Here is a 19,894-nt window from a genome sequence, read left to right on the forward strand (position 1 = left end):
TTTGCGATTATGTTGAATTTAAGGAAATAATCATTCAGTCTTTTCATATAATTTCATATAATAATTATTCAGATTTTTGAGAGTATTGGTGCTAAAGCAATAGGTCGATAATTTTTAATGTTAGTTTTGTCTCCTTTTTTATAAACTGGCTTCACAATTGAAAATTTTAATTTATCGGGAAATTTCCCAGTTTCTAGAGACAAGCTTATTAAGTACGTCTAAATGTGTACTAGTTCGTATTTACATTGTTTGATTATATTTGTTGCGATATTATCATAGCCCTCAGCATTAGTATTGTTCAATGCTGTCATAATATTTAAGATTTCTTGTTCACTAAAAGGCATCAGGAATAGACTGTTTGCAATTCTATTAACATCAATTTCCAACGTCTTTGAAAATTTGTCTCTTAATATATTTGTAGAATTTATAAAGTGGTTGTTTAGTTCCTCCGCAAGGTGAGAAGCCTGGGTAACATTTTCTCAAATATTTATAAACATATTGTACCTTCGGTGTACTTTAGTGTACTTTTAATAAAATTCAGTGTACTTCTCCCGGAAACGAGATATTTAACAAAAATATGTGAAATCTTGGATTATACCGCACTCCAAGTATGTAGTTATAGTGTACTGTAGAAGGCTGGCATCTTTATGCCCCGTCCGTTCCAGTTTAGAGTCTTGAAGACGTCTTCTAATACATTGGTAAACAGTTTCGGGGAAATTACATCCCCCTGTCTTACTCCTCGATGTATTGGAATCGGTCTTGTTTGACTGTTCTGTACTTGGACGGACATAGTTGCGGCGTTATACAAGCTTCTCAGCACCTCGATGTATCGAAAATCAACTTGGCACCGCTGCAGGGAGTCCAGAACAGACCAGGTCTCGACGGAGTCAAAGGCCTTGTCATAGTCCACGAAAACGAGACAGAAAGGCTGATTATACTCCTGGGTCTTCTGTATAATCTGCCTCACAGTGTGTATGTGGTCTATCGTACCAAATCCTCCGCGAAACCCGGCCTGTTCCGGTGATTGGAAGTCGTCCAACCGTCGTGTCAGCCTATTTGCGATGCACCTCGAAAACAACTTGTACACGTGGCTCAGGAGCGATATAGGGCGGTAGTTCTTAAGAAGGGTTTTATCCCCCTTCTTGAAAAAAAAAACTACCATGCTCCTGCTCCACGCTCTCGGAGTTTTCCCTTCGTGGAGAACGGCGTTGAATATCCGCTGTAGCTGCCTAAGGACAGGAGTTCCCCCTGCCCTTAGGAGCTCAGTTGTGACTCCTTCCTCGCCCGGGGCTTTTCCATTTTTAAGTTGTTTGAGGGCCAGCTCAATTTCGTCCATGTTGACGTCGGGAAGTTCGTCGGTATAGTGACGGGCCAAAGCAGCTCGGGGATCACAGGGGACGGGTTCAGGAAGCGGACATTGCGAGGCATACAGCTGGCCATAGAAGTCTTCCACCTCCAAGAGGATCTCTGGCTTAGAGGAGACGACACGATCATCGGCGGTAGTCAGCTTAGACATGTGGCTCCTCCCAAGACGCTTCGACTTCAATCATCGGCATTTTATTTCTATTGAGTAGAATGGATCATCAAAGGTCAGAAACCGTCGGAGCGCAGCGCAGATCACTTTAAATTTATCAATGTATATTCTTCCCTATTTCAATTGCATTCAGGCATTTTGAATGCTCTGAGACCGACTTCGGAGCATCACGGAGGATTGTTACTCCGCGGCATCGAGGAGCAAGTTAGAAGATACCGCGGCAGTAGGCGCTGGCATGCCGCGGCATCCCCCGGTGTGTGCCGAGGCCTCCCGAGTGCGCCGGGAAGCGGGGCTGCGGGAGGGGAAGGCTTGGCGCAACTCGGCGGATGACGGGGGAGAAATCGTGGATACTAGTCACTAATCCCTTTTGATAGAGTACACGCAGCGGTAACGGCGGCATGCCGCAGCATCCCCTGGCATGCGTTAAAGTGCACCGGCCGCCGGCGCCGGGTTGCGAGCGCTCGCGGTATCGCGGAGAATTTTACCTCGTCGGTGTGCGCTGCGCGGAGTAAATTTAATCCGCCTCAGTGATCTGCGCTGCGCTCCGCCGGTTTGCGCAGCCCATGAATGAATACATAATGATAATTCTGTAGGTTCTAAAAGGACCGGTCTGTTTAAAATTAGGCTTATTATTAACCGGGCAACTAAAATATTAAACGGGAACTTTCACTGGGCATATAATAATATAATTCGGCTGTGCATTAATATTTTAGCGCCAATAAATTTATATTAGCCTCAAATTTAAGCATCATATTATTAAAAAACTGGCAGCAAAATCAAGCCACCCAATCCACAAAACACCACTAATTTATTTACTAATGGTCAGTACCTATACTTATAGTCGAAATTCCTAACCATGAAACACCTAATGGCCATTATACCATTAGGTCTTTAAATTTTTAATTACTAATTTCAATAGTTATTACGGTGTTCCGCAAGAGTTAGAAGATAGGTGCGACGACGAGCGAAGCGAGGAGGAGCGTGTTAAGTTGACCGTGTAGTGACCAAATAAAAGATTTTAAAAGAACTTCAGGTTTTTAATTAATAGATAGCCGTTTTCTTTTTATAATGTGCTTCGTAAATGGTCTCCAATATAATAATTCAGTTGCCAAATAAATTTTTTGGTACCTGCCTAGAAATAAACAAAAGCTATAACGGCATTAAAATGTTGTCTCATATTTATATATTTTAAGGGTCTCTTTTTGTTGCCAATCTATTAATTTTAGTACCCACTTCTATTTTCTTAAACTAGTCAAATTCGATTAATTAGTTGGCCGGTTAAATACTGCCTTAAATTTAGGTACCTTCAAAAAATAAACTTGGTAAACTTACTACCTAAATATATTTATTTCAGCAAGAAAAATATATATGTATTCTGTAGAAAAATGTTGTACTTACATTAACTTTTTTTAACAGGCTCAAGATAGGGCTTTGGATGTAAGTGAATCAATTAGTACTTAAAGTTCTTGCGTAACGACATACTTTTATTTAAAATATATTCCATGGGACAATGTTATTATAAAGGTATTTAACTTGGCAATTCAGTGCATGCTTTAATAACAACAAGAACAACAGTATATATTTAGTTCAAGTATTCTTTTTCTATTTTGTTAATTATTATACCTAATCTCGGTTGGTCTTTACAGGCAAAAAATTACGAAATACAGGTAAGAGGTTAATTAAATATACTTACTCAATTACTTGGTACTATTATTGTGGATAGTATGAAAATACGTACATAGAAATGGTATGGAATTTCCTAATGTAAGTATTGTGATGAACCTGTCAAAATACCAGTAACTTGGTTAGCTTTTTGAAAAAAATCATAAACTAGCTAGCCGGATCTACTACCTTTGTATTTAACAAGAATAAGAATAATATTTATTTTAAAGTCCGCCGGACGGTATCGGCCTGTCAGTTAGAACAAAATTTTGACAGTTCCGAACAACTGACAGGCCGATACCGTCCGGCGGACTGTTAATTATTGGTGGGCCCCTTAAGCCTGTGACGTGTCAGCCTGATTCGCAATTCGTAGGCTAAAGGTTAAGAAGAAACTAATCTAATAGGTGATGATGATGTAATAGTTAGGCATTAAATTAATTATTAAATCAATCCACACTTTCCCGGCGCTCTGTCAATATTCTAACACTGGTTCTCACTAAATTTTCAATAACATTTGCAGGAGAAAGAGAAGATGATTGCGGTGAGACAGCTTTTTTTTCCATCTTTACCGATCACGGAACAATGGAGGGTCAAACAGATCACTGTGTTATGTCTTTCCTGTAGACATACACAAGAGTTAAGGGCTATAAAGGTTAATTTTCTTATTTAACCCTTATCCACGTGAAAAGGTCCTCCTTTTATTTAAAGAACTATTGATAAAATCATTACTTTCATGCCCACAAGCTGTTAACTATTGCACACAGGAGAGAAAACTAGTGTGTTATCGCGAACAGTACATTTTTCTCTCCTGTGGGCAATAGTTAACAGCTTGTGGGCATGTAAGCAATGATTTTATCATAGTTCTTTAAATAAAAGGAGGACATTTTCACGTGGATAAGGGTTAAATAAGAAAATTAACCTTTATAACCCTTAACTCTTGTGTATGTCTACAGGAAAGACATAACACAGTGATCTGTTTGACCCGGATGTTAATTTCATAACAAGCCGAAAAGGAAAAAGTCTTTTACTGTTGCGTGGCTTTAGATACAATTTGAGCACAATAAAAAAAGCAAAACTACGCTATGGAGATGCATTAACCGATCTATCTGCAGTTACACAGTCACGATAGCTGTAGATAACAAGATCAAACGGTAAAAAGCACGTACCTGCATGCTTTCCAGATGTAGCTTTTTCTTGAAGAAAATAATTTTGTTTTGACCAATCAAGAATTTTACAACTGCCTGTGCGATCTCGCGCATGTGTTTTTCTTTTTGCCCGAAATTAATATATGTATCACATAATTGTTTGCCGATTCTAGGAAAAAGAGTAAAAAAAAATATAACTTCGATTTTCTCTGCGAAATCAGTGTTAGAAGTTGAATTGGCTAAATCATATTTATGTAAATATCAAATTTTCAGTAATAGATATATGATTTTTTTTACTACCATTAGAAAGGCTCACTATAATTAAATAATAATTACAAACCCCGAAAACACCGTTCAAAATCACATACTAAAAATTATCAATTTCTGGATTTTTCCAAGGTTTCCGACTTTTCGTCTTAAAACGAATGTAATTTGGTATAAAGGTGCGTTCAAGAACGTAAGCCTTTTTTTTAAATCTGCGAGCTGTCTAATGCTTTGTAGACATTTGGCAACACTATGCATTTAAGGGTTAATTAGCCTTAGCTATCGATATCGTCGTGACACCTGTGACATTCATCCAGGCTCATCAACGCCTGCACCATGACTTGAGAAGTAAATCGATTTAGACTACCTACTCTTTTCTCTCTAACTACTATACTTAGAACAAGTAAGAAAATAACTCATGCTAGAGACTCTTGGAGTTGCTAGAAGCCTAGGTCCTGATGATTAGATAGGGTAGGGTTAAATGATGTGGAGTATTGAACCTTCAACTCCCCAACCCGATTTTGGCCTGCGTAAGGGTGAGCGTCAGGATGGTGGGTGGACCTCAGCGAATTTGAACGAAATATTTATAAACATATCGTACCTTCGGTGTACTTTAGTGTACCTTTAGTAGAGTTCAGTGTACTTCTCCCGGAAACGAGATATTTAACAAAAAAAGGTCCTACCGCCATTCTGACGTCAGGATGGCGGGTGGACCTGTGAAATCTTGGATTATACCGCACTCCAAATATGTAGTTATGGTGTACCTTCAGTGTACTTCTGTAAACCTTTAATATAAATCAGTTTTCTCGTCCCTTAATCGAGCTATGCTCAAACTACGGTCCACCCGCCAACCAGGCGGTCTAGCATGAAATGCGTTCTCGCGCGCGAGTCCATACTTGAAGTCGCGTTAGATGTACGGAGTCGCGCGCGAGAACGCAACTCATGATAGCAGGTCTGACGTCAGGTTGGCAGGTGGACCTATGAAATCTTTAGTACCTTCTCCTTACGTTCTCCTTCGTGAGGTTACGAACACAATCGTCAAGGTCATATGAATAATCTTGGATGTTACCTGGCTTTTCTTTACCCCAACAGAAAAGTCCGGCGATGTTATATTCGAATTAAATACATAATTACCTACACTAAATACTACATCAAAGTATCATGTATTACGATATACGATACGATATATGGAGCCTTAATATACCTACTCATTTAAATCCAAAATTATGTTTTAAACTATTTAATTGACGATGAACGTCTTACATGGTTCATATGAAAAAGTGCAAGGGTCGTGTTGGTATAAAACATTATTAAGAGCGCCTGTCCCCTGTTTGAAGGCAAACAATCATACGCGCACTAAAGTTCATAGCAATCGCAGACTAACTTCAGGAGTCTGAACAACATTTGACATTTAAAATTATACGAGCCATACGAGTATTAAAACCTACAGTACGGTTACCATCAGTTTGTCACTGACATAAACGCCGTCGAGAACGTAATTTACTTTCTATACATCTCGCTCGCACTCGCATATTAGTGCAAACGGGACGTATAGAAAGTAAATTACGTTCTCGACGGTGTTTATGTCAGTGACAAACTGATGGTAACCGTACAGGATACTAACAGAATATTACGCAGGGTATTAAAAATGACCTAAGTACATTTTATTTCTTATTTTATAAGTTTAAGGGTCCACTGAAAATCAGCGTCATTGCACTAAGTGCTCCAATACATGCTGAGTGGTATCCTCTTTGGGACAACCAATTGCATAACCTATGTTACATATGTTTGTCTGTATTAATTTTAAGATTGTGTTGTTTCAAATACATATTTTCTATTCTATTCTACATAATATTCTACAAAAATTACAGCTAACGACGTTATTATCAAGACTTGCTTCCAATATATAAACAAATTAAACCAAAAAATTGGTAATTAAAAATCGCAAAGGAGTAAGGTCATCATCACCATCATATCAGCCAGAGAACGTCCACTGCTGGACATAGGCCTCCCCCAAAGAGTGCCACAGTGACCGGTCTTGCGCCACCCGCATCCAGCGGAAAGGAGTAAGGTGCAAAAGTATAAACATATCATTGACAACGACTGTACCTAAGAACACACCTCAGAACACAAGATGAAACCCTCTTGGCGCAGTCCATACCATGTTTGTCGGCACATTAGTGTAAATCCAATGCATTTTTTTGCCGTCGTATTTTTAAAGAGCATTTCTTACTAATGCTCGAACAGTCTATAGCACGCAAGTGTGGGATTGGGACTAAATTATTTCCCGTTCCTTATCCAGAGGACTACATTTCAAAATATAAAACAATACAAGGATGTTACCTTCTTGCCAAATTTCACCTAAAGCGGTCAGTTGTTTCCCTAGTAGCATTTTCGTTGGGGCCCACGGTGCCAACGGTAGGGAAAACGTTGGGATGAGGTTCGTTCCGTAGCCAACATTAATTTTGTATTGGCCCACCATCGCATTTACCAACATTCGCTGTGGCACAGATGCCCAACAATGGGCCTTTGTGTATTTTGGTACCGTTGGCTAAACAACGATAATATTCGTTGGCCCAATGATGACATATATCGCATTTACCAACATGGGCAGTGGCAGTGATGCCCAACAATGGGCCTTTGTGTATTTTGCTACCGTTCGCTAAACAACGATAACATTCGTTGGCCCAATGGTGACGAATACCGCATTTACCAACATTGGCTGTGGCACGGATGCCCAACAATGGGCCTTTGTTTATTTTGGTAACGTTGGCTAATCGACGATATCATCCGATGGCCCAATGACGACAAATATCGCATTTACCAACATTGGCTGTAGCATTGATACCCAACAATGGGCCTTTGTGTATTTTGGTAACGTTGGCTAATCAACGATATCATCCGATGGCCCAATGATGACAAAAATCGCATTTACCAACATTGGCTGTGGCACTGATGCCCAACAATGGGCCTTTGTTTATTTTGGTAACGTTGGCTAATCAACGATATCATCCGATGGCCCAATGACGACAAATATCACATTTACCAACATTGGCTGTAGCATTGATGCCCAACAACGGGCCTTTGTTTATTTTGGTAACGTTGGCTAATCAACGATATCATCCGATGGCCCAATGACGACAAATATCGCATTTACCAACATTGACTGTAGCATTGATGCCCAACAACGGGCCTTTGTGTATTTTGGTAACGTTGGCTAATCAACGATATCATCCGATGGCCCAATGATGACAAATATCGCATTTACCAACATTTACTGTGGCACTGATGCCCAACAATGGGCCTTTGTTTATTTTGGTAACGTTGGCTAATCAACGATATCATACGATGGCCCAATGACGACAAATATCGCATTTACCAACATTGGCTGTAGCATTGAGGCCTAACAATGGGCCTTTGTGTATTTTGCTACCGTTCGCTAAACAACGATAACATTCGTTGGCCCAATGGTGACGAATACCGCATTTACCAACATTGGCTGTGGCACGGATGCCCAACAATGGGCCTTTGTGTATTTTGGTAACGTTGGCTAGTCAAAGATATCATCCGATGGCCCAATGATGACAAATATCGTATTTACCAACATAGGCTGTGGCACTGACGCCTAACAATGGGCCTTTGTGTATTTTGGTAGCGGTGGCTAATCAACGATATCATCCGATGGCCCAATGATGACAAATATCGCATTTACCAACATTGGCTGTAGCATTGATACCCAACAATGGGCCTTTGTGTATTTTGGTAACGTTGGCTAATCAACGATATCATCCGATGGCCCAATGATGACAAAAATCGCATTTACCAACATTGGCTGTGGCACTGATGCCCAACAATGCGCCTTTGTTTATTTTGGTAACGTTGGCTAATCAACGATATCATCCGATGGCCCAATGACGACAAATATCACATTTACCAACATTGGCTGTAGCATTGATGCCCAACAACGGGCCTTTGTTTATTTTGGTAACGTTGGCTAATCAACGATATCATCCGATGGCCCAATGACGACAAATATCGCATTTACCAACATTGACTGTAGCATTGATGCCCAACAATGGGCGTTTGTGTATTTTGGTAACGTTGGCTAATCAACGATACCATCCGATGGCCCAATGATGACAAATATCGCATTTACCAACATTTACTGTGGCACTGATGCCCAACAATGGGCCTTTGTTTATTTTGGTAACGTTGGCTAATCAACGATATCATACGATGGCCCAATGACGACAAATATCGCATTTACCAACATTGGCTGTAGCATTGAGGCCTAACAATGGGCCTTTGTGTATTTTGCTACCGTTCGCTAAACAACGATAACATTCGTTGGCCCAATGGTGACGAATACCGCATTTACCAACATTGGCTGTAGCACGGATGCCCAACAATGGGCCTTTGTGTATTTTGGTAACGTTGGCTAGTCAAAGATATCATCCGATGGCCCAATGATGACAAATATCGCATTTACCAACATTGACTGTGGCACTGACGCCTAACAATGGGCCTTTGTGTATTTTGGTAGCGGTGGCTAATCAACGATATCATCCGATGGCCCAATGATGACAAATATCGCATTTACCAACATTGACTGTGGCACTGATGCCCAACAATGGGCCTTTGTGTATTTTGGTAACGTTGGCTAATCAACGATATCATACGATGGCCCAATGACGACAAATATCGCATTTACCAACATTGGCTGTAGCATTGAGGCCTAACAATGGGCCTTTGTGTATTTTGCTACCGTTCGCTAAACAACGATTACATTCGTTGGCCCAATGGTGACGAATACCGCATTTACCAACATTGGCTGTGGCACGGATGCCCAACAATGGGCCTTTGTATATTTTGGTAACGTTGGCTAGTCAAAGATATCATCCGATGGCCCAATGATGACAAATATCGTATTTACCAACATTGGCTGTGGCACTGACGCCTAACAATACCAGTTGAGTTTGCTTGTGGCGTCACTAGATGGCGTTACTGTCTCCAAACATCGAAGTTATAGTTATTTTCTCGATTATTCCGGATATAATCATAATATTTTTTTAATGTAACTTATAAATCTAATAGCTATAACTATAAAATTTATACATAAATTTAAAAAATTGTATTTTACTAACATTTTCTCAATTTAAATCTCAAAAAACATAAATCTCGCTTACGAAGTTTCGAAGTGCGGTTAGTATATATACAAATTAGAGTGTATAGTAAGTGTACTTGCTTCGGCAGTACATATACTAAAATTGGAACGATACAGAGAAGATTAACAACAACTGCTGCCTAGCCTTAGGGCCTTCATGTGGATACAACCAATGCCTACCGTAGTGTAATTGTAATATTTATCAGCAAAGGCCCAACGTCGTATTACACAACCACTTATTAACGTAGGGTAACTGTAGGACTCGTAAACAAAAGCCCATTACATAATTAGACTGTAGGCACACTATAAATTACACAACTATTTACCTACGGTAGTATTGTAAGAATCCTACACAAGGCCCAACGTTAAAGTTACAATGTTGGCCCTTTGTGGGACAAGCTGTGTTGGGCCTTCAACCTGGTGCACGACTACCTACCGACCTACCTGACTTGCCGTTTGGTAATTGTTGAATTTGCAAACAGAAGCACAACGAAAAAATTGCCCTTTTTTATTTTTTTGCAGTTGGCCCTACAGCAAGCCATACGGCCAAATGTAACAATTAACTAACCATCAAACAAATGTGTATAGGCCCAACCACGGCCCAACCAAAACCACCACCGTTGAATAATTGTATGATTTATTTAAATAGGCCCAACGAAAAAATTACTCTAATGGCCCTCTGTTGGGAATCTTCGGGAGGGCCTTTGTCGAGGGCCCTCCAGCAAATCGTACGGCCAAATGTAACAATTAACCAACCATCAAACAAATGTGTATAGGCCCAACCACGGCCCAACCAAAACCACCACCGTTGAATAATTGTATGATTTATTTAAATAGGCCCAACGAAAAAATTACTCTTATGGCCCTCTGTTGGGAATCTTCGGGAGGGCCTTTGTCGAGGGCCCTCCAGCAAATCGTACGGCCAAATATAACGGTTGCCCAACTAATACGTAAACAAAGGCCCAACAAAATCCCTACAAGAAAATGCTATTAGGGTTAGCCATGAAAAGGCGACAAAGAGGCAGACAGAATTACTTAAACATTTTTAATTAGTTATTAGTAGTAGTAGATGTCTATTTTTTCTTTATTTACTAGACTCTGTTGGTTCGCAACATGAGAAGTAAAATAAAACTATGACAATGGCAAAAAAAAAAGACTCCTGTTGTCATGTCTAAACATTGTAGCGCATAAAACGGTATATATGTTAGGTACGTGTTTTAATAAGTGTTATGCTGTGATATTAATAAACCTAACATGAAACGTAGAAACAAAGGTATTATTTCACTAGATAGTCAAAAGGAAGTGTTTGATAAGTATGAAAAATACCTCAACAATGAAGACAACTTACCGTCGCCATGTGATAAGATAATATTGTGTTTTCTGTATTCCCTGTTATGGCAATAAATACATCTTCTATCTATCTAAAGATCTTCATGAACGATCGTGTGTAACACATTATGTCCTTAATTGCATAATGTAGTAAGTGCCCCACGGCGCCATACTATCAAGAATAGAAAAGCGGAAACATGTAGGTGTAGGGCACCGACTGTACTATAAATATTATGTGGTTAAATAAAATATATTTGTAATTAATTTCTGTTTATTATATTAATGTTCACTTCCTTGTTCCCAAATCATCTGGAAGTAAAATATGTCGATATTAGAATCTTCTCCTAATTAAGTTTTAAGGCTGTAGAAGAGTTAATACAATTGGAAAATTATTTTAATTACTACTAAAGAAGGTACTACAGATTTCATAGGTCCACCAGCCAATCTGTCGTTAGCGGGCGCAGCGTGGTTCCATTTTTATCGTCTGTCACTATGACAAGCGATAAAAATGCGACCGTGCTACCTACCGCAGCAGGTTGGCAGGTGGACTTTAGTTTGAGCATAGCTCGTTTTAGGGACGAGTAAACTGATTTCTATTAAAGATTTACAAACTGGACGTGGACTGGACTGGACGTGGATCGATCTTTCTTAACACAATTGATTTTTTGGTCAATCTAGAACTCATTGGACCCCGCAAAATAAAGAAAAAATAACAACGATCCATTCTTACTACCATTTTAATAATGAATGTGAAATAGTAATTGTTGATGATTATGATACACTTATTCCAATTGTGTAATAAGTAATTCCTGGATTCTACAACCACGGTAAGCACCCAAAAGTCCCAAGCAATTCATTAGTGTAATATTATAATCAGGGATCGGAAATTCGGTTGCTTTTATACCTAAAGTTAGCAAATTCCCGGAAAATGCTCAGCAAGTATGGAGTCGGCTTCTTAAAAATATTATTTTAATTAAGTTCCGGGATTCCGGGATCGTATAAAACATCAGGAAATAGTGATAACTGTCAAAATATTAAGTTTATGACTATTTTCAGCGATTTTGTTAACACACCTACACGTTGGTAGCCAGTTTTAACTACAAACAGGATGTAACAAAAAAATTGTGGTAAATCATTTAAGAGCGTAATAGGTATCGTGTTTTGATTATGGAATATTAGAAGAAACGTAAAAACATTTTTTTGTATGGGGCAGGTACGTCTTCCCATTTCAATGTAATTTTTTTAAAAGTAATTTCTGTTTCCTTTATTATTTTCTTATCAGAAAGCGATCGACCACTATTTTTGTTACACTTTGTATGTACATACTTATTATTATTAGGTATTCTATATCTCGATCAAACAAATAAAAACCATTTCATTTTTTTTTAATAAATAAACCCGAATGCGTGTAAAGTACAACAACGAATGTATCATGAACTTCCCCATTCAACCTACGTGCTTTCTTATCTGTAACCCAACCCTTAAAAACTACCTGGATTCTTATCTAATACCCTATCCTATGGTGAAAGACGCCGCTTTCAAGCAATTGTTGTATTGGCGTCCTTTTCTAATTGCTAAACATTAGACAATGACGGAAATGTAAATATACCACGTGTGTCGCTGTAGGTTGATTATAATTACATGTTCAATTTTGTATGACTATGTATATTTGTTTTAATTTAGTTATTTAACAACAATACTATCCATTATTTTTCATAAGAATAATATGTAACTTAACAAATTTAGTTTGATATTAAAGAATAGTGTAGGTACTGTTAGTTAAGCAAACCACATATTTTGTAAAAAGAAACAACTGGAATATGTTATTTAAATACTTTAATACGTATGTGTATAATATGTATCCTAATTGCCGGTATACCGGGAAATCCCGGTAAATTTATTAGCATAATTGAATTGAGTCCGCCTCCATACTACTCCACCAGGGATGTTGCGGATGCAGATTTTTTGACATCCGCGGATGCGGATGCGGATGTCAAGATTAGGTACTTAGAAAACGTCAAATATTACATTTTTAGTATTTTTTTATTAAAAAAAACTAAAGGTTTAGTATTTGAGCAAGTATATAGGTGCGTTATATTTGATAAACAGTAACTTGGCCGACTTTTCTGGATCTAGACGATTTCGTTTTGGGTTATGACCTTATGACGAAATTACCAAGCACTTACGCCGCCGCAAAGACGTCCCTGTACCGACTTGTTCGACATCCGCATCCGCATAAGCTCCGCATCGATTTTATGCGGATGCGGATGTTGAAAATAATGCGGAAGTTCCGCGGTTGCAGATGCGGATGCGGATGTTCGCAACATCCCTGTACTCAACAACAACGCGGTGTAGGTACTGAGGCCGAAGTTTAGGTATAAAAGCATCCGAATTTCCGATCCCTGATTATAATATTCTCTTTTCTATAGACCTAGCTCAGGAGTGGCGCGACAATATATCGCCCGCCGCCCGCGAGATGGACTACCCGTCCCTCTCTAATTAATACCTACAGTGAGAAATACACGGGTAGTATATCTCGCGAGCGAGTGCCGCTCCTGTGCTATGATAAACTTCTTTCATTTGAGCAAAAAAATGCACACCATACAGAAAGAGTGCCAAAGCTTTGAAGAAGATACCTACCCAACTAGCAAATCTATGTGCTATAAAAGTTGAGAGCACGTTTTTATTTTCGCTTTTTGGTGCTATAAACGGTGTAAAAACAGTCGAGTAAAAGTCCTGTAAGCGTTTACTCAACGCGAAAAGGCGCACTTATACAGACTAAAAGTGTTATAAAAATCGAGTAAGCGCTGTATAAGAAGCAAATCGATGCTGTAAGAGTTGAGTAAAAGTGGATAAAAGCACTTCTAGTGTTTTAATAGTAACGATAGTGCTTTTACTCGACTATTTGTTCTATAAACATTAGCAATTTACTATTACTCAGTAAAAGTGTTCTATAAAAGCAGCCGTACTGCTTTTTCTCAGCAAAAATGTTTCGTAAAGGTAGCCGGATTGCTTTTACTCGGCATTTTAAATGTGTAAGAGTGCAGTAAATGCTTTTATTCAACTAATATGTGCTAAAAACGATCTCAGGTAAGCGATTATATTTCAATTGTTTGATTAAGTTTGAGGCCTAATCGTCTTCGCGTGTCTAATAAAACAAAAAGGTACTTAAGTATTTTTTACTGCTGTCATCCATGACATTTATTTTTACCGTGATTGTGTCCATAAGTTTTTACTGTCTGTAAGTACACGTAATACAGTAAAACCCAGCGCGAAAAAAACTTTATTGATAAAACCAAAGGCACTGGTTCATATACATTCATGGGCCGCCTATTTTCTTAAATTTCAATAAAAAAATATTAATAAAAATAAGTAAAAATTTGCTTACACAATCTAGTTTCTGTTATATCTCATTAATTCGACTATAAGTCGAGTAACTGCGTTTACTGCTACACTTATAGCACATGATGTCGCCATGTTTATGGATTTATAGTCCGATGGCCGACTGCATGAAACCCTACCTGATAAAAAAATTGAAAAATCCTACTCTGTAGGGGTAGCTGACTTTTAGCAGCTTCAACTGCTCTTGGTCGGCCGTGGCTTAACTGGGCAAATTTTGCGCAAATGGCAAAAAAGTGGTACAAATATTCATCAAAAAAACAAAAGTGGTCAGCTACATCCTGTGTTGGCAGGTTTCTGTGTCCGACCGAATTTGTGGTACCAAATGAGCTACAATTTACCTCATCGAAAAATAGAATGTCACTTGTATGGTAGGATAGCTGCCATTGACTTTTTTTTTAATGCGGACGGACTGAAAACGCTGTCAGGCTAAGGTGAGGCCGACCAAGACATATGTCAACAAATTTAATGTAGGTATTACAATCAGTTGTTTTGATTCTATTTTTCGATGAGATAAATTGTAGCTGTCACGTGGTACCACAAATTCGGTCGGACACAAGAACCTGCCAACACAGGATGTAGCTGACCAGTTTTGTTTTGCTGTCCTCAAAGGCAGCTATCCTACCATGCAAGTTTCATTCTATTATACGATGGTTTTTTTTTTATGAATTTTTGTGCCACTATTTTGCCATTAGCGCAAAATTTTCCAAATTAAGCCGCGGCCGACCAAGAACAGTTGATGCTACTAAAAGTCAGCTACCCCTACAGAGTAGGATTATTCTATTTTTTTGTCATGTAGGGTTTCATGCAGTTGGCCACCGGACTATACTGAAACGTCGACATGGCTGACTTGTGGTGTTAATGTAGTTCAAAACTCTTTAAAAGTACTCTAAGCTGAATACATTTTGAATAAAACCTGTAAATACACTTCAGCTCCTATAACAGCGGTTTGAACCCCATTACCCGAATTATGATATAAGCGCGCTGTTACAGCAGCATTGTTGCCAAATGGTTATTTGATTGCTTTTAATAGGCTTTTATAGCAACAGAGAAGAGAGTTGAGTAACAGTTGTATTAAAGCGCCTTATTCAGACAATTAGCTAATCTATAGCTGTTATATGATTTTAATAGAACAATTATGCTGAATAAAAGTGATTTAGTAGCGCTAACTCAGCATTTATTAAAAGGTGGAATAAAAGTGCTAAAAGATAGTGCTATAAACGTTTATACGACATGATTATAGCACTAATTAGCGAAAATTGCTAAATAGTCGAGTTAACCGCTATTATACGATATATTGACGACTCTAGAAAATGACGAAATTCCCCAATTGATCCACGATTAGTTTGTAGTTTGCAAAGACGGTGCCGTCTTAGGGCTTGAAGACAATTCCAGTTATATACCTACACACATTGCTTCCAAACAAAATGACAGAAACTTATATTCGACTAGAGTCTGGCTACTGAAATATTACACAAATTTTTGGCGGGAAATATAAAAAATCTTGGGCTGGTCACGCTTTGTATAGTAGGAATTATAGTTTTGATACTAAAAATATTGTTGATTTTCTGTGCACACGTAAGGTACCTAAGGAAATAAGTTAAATATACGTTGACGTGTACTCAAAGTCAGCTCACATAATTTCTACCACTATGCGAAGTACAGTCAACGACAAACACATATGTTTAATTGTTTACGTTCCAATGTTTAGATTTTATTGATATTTTCCAGAACTTCTAATTTATCCGTTTCTTTAAACACTTGTCCTGTTTATGAGATTCAGGCATTAATAAATTCCCGTACTTAATAGGCAAATGTTAAAACTGCACCAACCTTCTAAATTGTGTATGACTTGTAAACATTGCAGTTTTTCGTTATACAACGCTTCACGTCGACTTCGCACATTGTCGTAATTATTGACGAGCTTAAATAATAGTTTGCCTCACTCGGTATAGTGATTATTAATATTTAAAATAAACGCCTTATAAGCCGAGAACAATTTGGATGAATGACATAAATTGACAGCAGACTTTTAACTTTTTTTTAAATCATAGACGATTGGTGATACAGCAAGGAAATATCTGTCAACAAAATTTGGCTAGCCAAGCTCTATAAAATAAAGTCTCAATACAGGTCATCTAGGCTTTATTTCTATATCTATGGTCATTGTCAATTTAAGAATATATAGACAGTCAAGCAAATCTTGTCAGTAGAAAAAGGCGCGAAATTCAAATTTTCTATGAGAATCGCAGTCCCTTCGCGCCTACATTTTTTAAATTTGCCGCCTTTTTCTACTGACAAGATCTGCTTGACCAACTTTAGTATTATATAGTTGTGGTCAAACCAAATTGGTCAGTAAATAAGAATAAAAAAAACTATACTCATCCTTTTCTTTTGGGTGATAGTACTAGTGTAAGACAAAGATAGTATGATTCTCTCTATCTATGTTTGAAATGAGACAGTCCTTTGACAAACTATATTTATCCTATATTGCGACTTTGAACTCGAACCTCTTTTGGTAATACTTCGTAGTCAAAAGACAAACACATACTAAAACAAAAAAAAAGCGATCTTTTGAAGTTTGTGGCGATTTAATGCGACTTTTTAACAGTAACAGTATTTATTAAAAATAATGCTTAATTCAGCAAAAAATTTATTCTAAACATTGGTTTTTTAAAACTTCAGTTTAAAAAGAAAGTAACGAGTATTCTGATTCGCCTTAGGTTGGGTCATGTGTGTTCTCCGGAGTTTCTATTCAGGATAAAAGTAAAAGGTAGCCCGGAATGCCAATGCGGTTATGGCGTAGGCACAATTGAACATATCTTTTCTTTTTCGAATGTCCGTTGAACCGTTATTGCTTCTACGATCTCTTGGTCAAATTCAAAATCTCCCTCCCCTGTAATGTATAATCTTTTCTCGCTAGGTCTGAACCCAATGTATTAAAACTGTTGGCATATTTCCGTGATAAAAATGTCTATAAATATTGCGTATATATACAGCTATATGTGTTTATTGTTATTGTAATATTATTTAAGTTATATTAAGTACCTATTTAATTCTCAAAATTCAAAATTCTGGGCTAAATCTTGGCTAAATCGTAGGTGCACTCCTCAGTTGAACCTTAAAAAACTTGACGTTGGCAAAGTGCCCTGGCAGCAAAACCCAATCTCACAAAAAAGAAATATGTTCAGGATTTCATACAAAATTAACAAAAGAGTAGATAAATTGTAGAACATGAAAAATTATTTTATTTATTTTTGAATTAACGTGTGTTTTGCTAGGCTTTGTTTAGTTTTGGCCAACGGTTGTTGGTTTTGTCATCTTATTAACCGACTTCAATTTCATAGAAGGAGGAGGTTCTGTATTCGGTTATGGCTATTTTTTTTTCTATATATGTACGTTCACCGATTACTCCGACATCCGTAGTCCGATTTGAGTAATTCTTTTTTTGTTTGAAAGGAGCTACCTCCGAGTTGGTCCCGTTTTAATTTGGTTCTGTTCTGATGATGGGATCCATGAGGAATTGAGGGAACTCCTCAATTTTTAAAGGCACATGCATAGTTTTGCCATGCAAAGGCTGAAAAGGCGACAAAGAGGCAGACAGAATTCTTTACACATTTATAATAGTTATTAGAACAGTTCTAATGGGATTTATAGCCATAAAGCTGATTATTTTTGTCTGGTATTGTTACTACTTGGCTTGGCACCGACTTCAAACATATCAGTTGGTAACGCATAGACATAAAAAAGGATAATATTTTATTTCATCCTTTTTGAAGTCGGTTTAATTTTTTTTGTAAAAAGTTTTTATTTTAATGGATACAGTGCGGTTTGTTGGTTGTCGCAAATAGGAACGCTGCATCGACAAAGTAAATAGTTAAAGGTTACAGTATTGCGGCGCGATATTGCTGCCGGTGCCGACTCGACTGCATTGCTGCAGGAATCGTCAATAGGGATGATGACACAATATGTTGAATTTTATAACAAAACCTAGTAAAATAGATAGCAAATGAGCAATTTATCATCATAATGTGGATATTAAAATAATTTATGGAAATAATACAAAAATTCAGGACCTGAAAGTTCCAAGATTTAAGATTTTTTTTAACTTCCAAGAAGGAAACAAGTAAGGATACCATTCGATTCCTTAAATTTTATCCAAAAAAAGATTGTACTGCAACTATGTACATAAATGCAATATTTTACCGACAAAAATACCCTTAAATATGTAGCTCTTCCGAATATTCTCTCTACATCCATTTCTAATGTATTTGAATGCTCGGCAATTGAATTAGAAGAACATAATATTATTATTTTATGTGTATATAGACCTCCTAAACATGATAACTGCACCATAGAAATATTTTTAAATAAACTGAACGTCATTCTATATATCCAATTCATGTTTCATGTCAGTAACAAGAAAATCATTATTTGTGGTGACTTTAATATCGACATGCTAAAACGAACAAAACACTCTATCCAATTTCAAAATTTAATTCATAGTTTTAACCTTAGATTAGGAGTAACGGAGCCAACTAGATTGCAAAGCAATACATGTTTTGACAACATTTTGTACAATATACGCGGTGGGAAAACTGAAGTGATTGACTTAGCTATTTCCGATCACACAGCGCAGATATTGAAATGCCCAGTTACAAAAACTTGTCTTCTGCCATTCTGGTTTATAAAGAAACGTGATGATTACAGCGATGATAATATAATAAAATTTGTTGAGTGCTTACAAAGTATTAATTTCAATGGTGTGTATATGGCCAGTCACCCAAACGAGGCATTCGAATACTTCATGCAACATTTCCAATTATTCTATGACTTATGTTTTCCAATTGTCAGAACAAAATTAACTTTTTATAATAAACCAAAATGGATAACGAATGGTATTCGTAAATGTTGTAGGAAAAAAAGAGCCCTGCTCTGGAAATATAGACTATCCCCTAACGCTCATGACAAAAACTACCTGAAAGCTTATTCCTATAGGCTTAAAAAAATTATAACACTAACGCAAAAATCTCAAAATGACTATTACATTATAAACTCGGCAAATAAATGCAAAGTGACATGGAATGTCATTAAAAAGTCCAAAACCAGACATTTAAAGGATGGTATAACCCACATAACTCATGAAGGTAGACGAATAAATGACATGGAGGAAATTGCTAATATATTTAATGAACATTTTGTTAATAATTTCAATTTGACATACAATATTAATGTAAATAATTCACCTGATAACCCTAGTTGTAGTAATCTTAATTTAATTCCTAGAAATAATTATACCATGACATTTAAATCGTTTAATTAAATTTTTATGCAACCTACATACCCCCATGACATTCTTACCATTATTAATTCTCTGAAAAACACAAACAGCACTGG

At 37.4% G+C, this 19,894-nt stretch overlaps 1 protein-coding gene across 2 annotated transcripts in view; it reads left to right on the forward strand.

Moving 5' to 3' along the window:
• The window catches only part of LOC134804130 (puff II/9-2 protein-like), an 85,576-nt gene that overhangs the window by 46,638 nt on the left and 19,044 nt on the right, over positions 1-19,894 (forward strand). For both annotated transcript variants that reach the window (XM_063777075.1, XM_063777074.1), the window contains 3 exons: positions 2,951-2,971; positions 3,181-3,201; positions 3,717-3,737. In XM_063777075.1, coding sequence (XP_063633145.1) covers positions 2,951-2,971; positions 3,181-3,201; positions 3,717-3,737 — 63 coding nt within the window. The remainder of the gene's footprint in view (positions 1-2,950; positions 2,972-3,180; positions 3,202-3,716; positions 3,738-19,894) is intronic.

This window comes from Cydia splendana, chromosome Z (assembly GCF_910591565.1).
Source record: "Cydia splendana chromosome Z, ilCydSple1.2, whole genome shotgun sequence".
NCBI lineage: Eukaryota > Metazoa > Arthropoda > Insecta > Lepidoptera > Tortricidae > Cydia > Cydia splendana.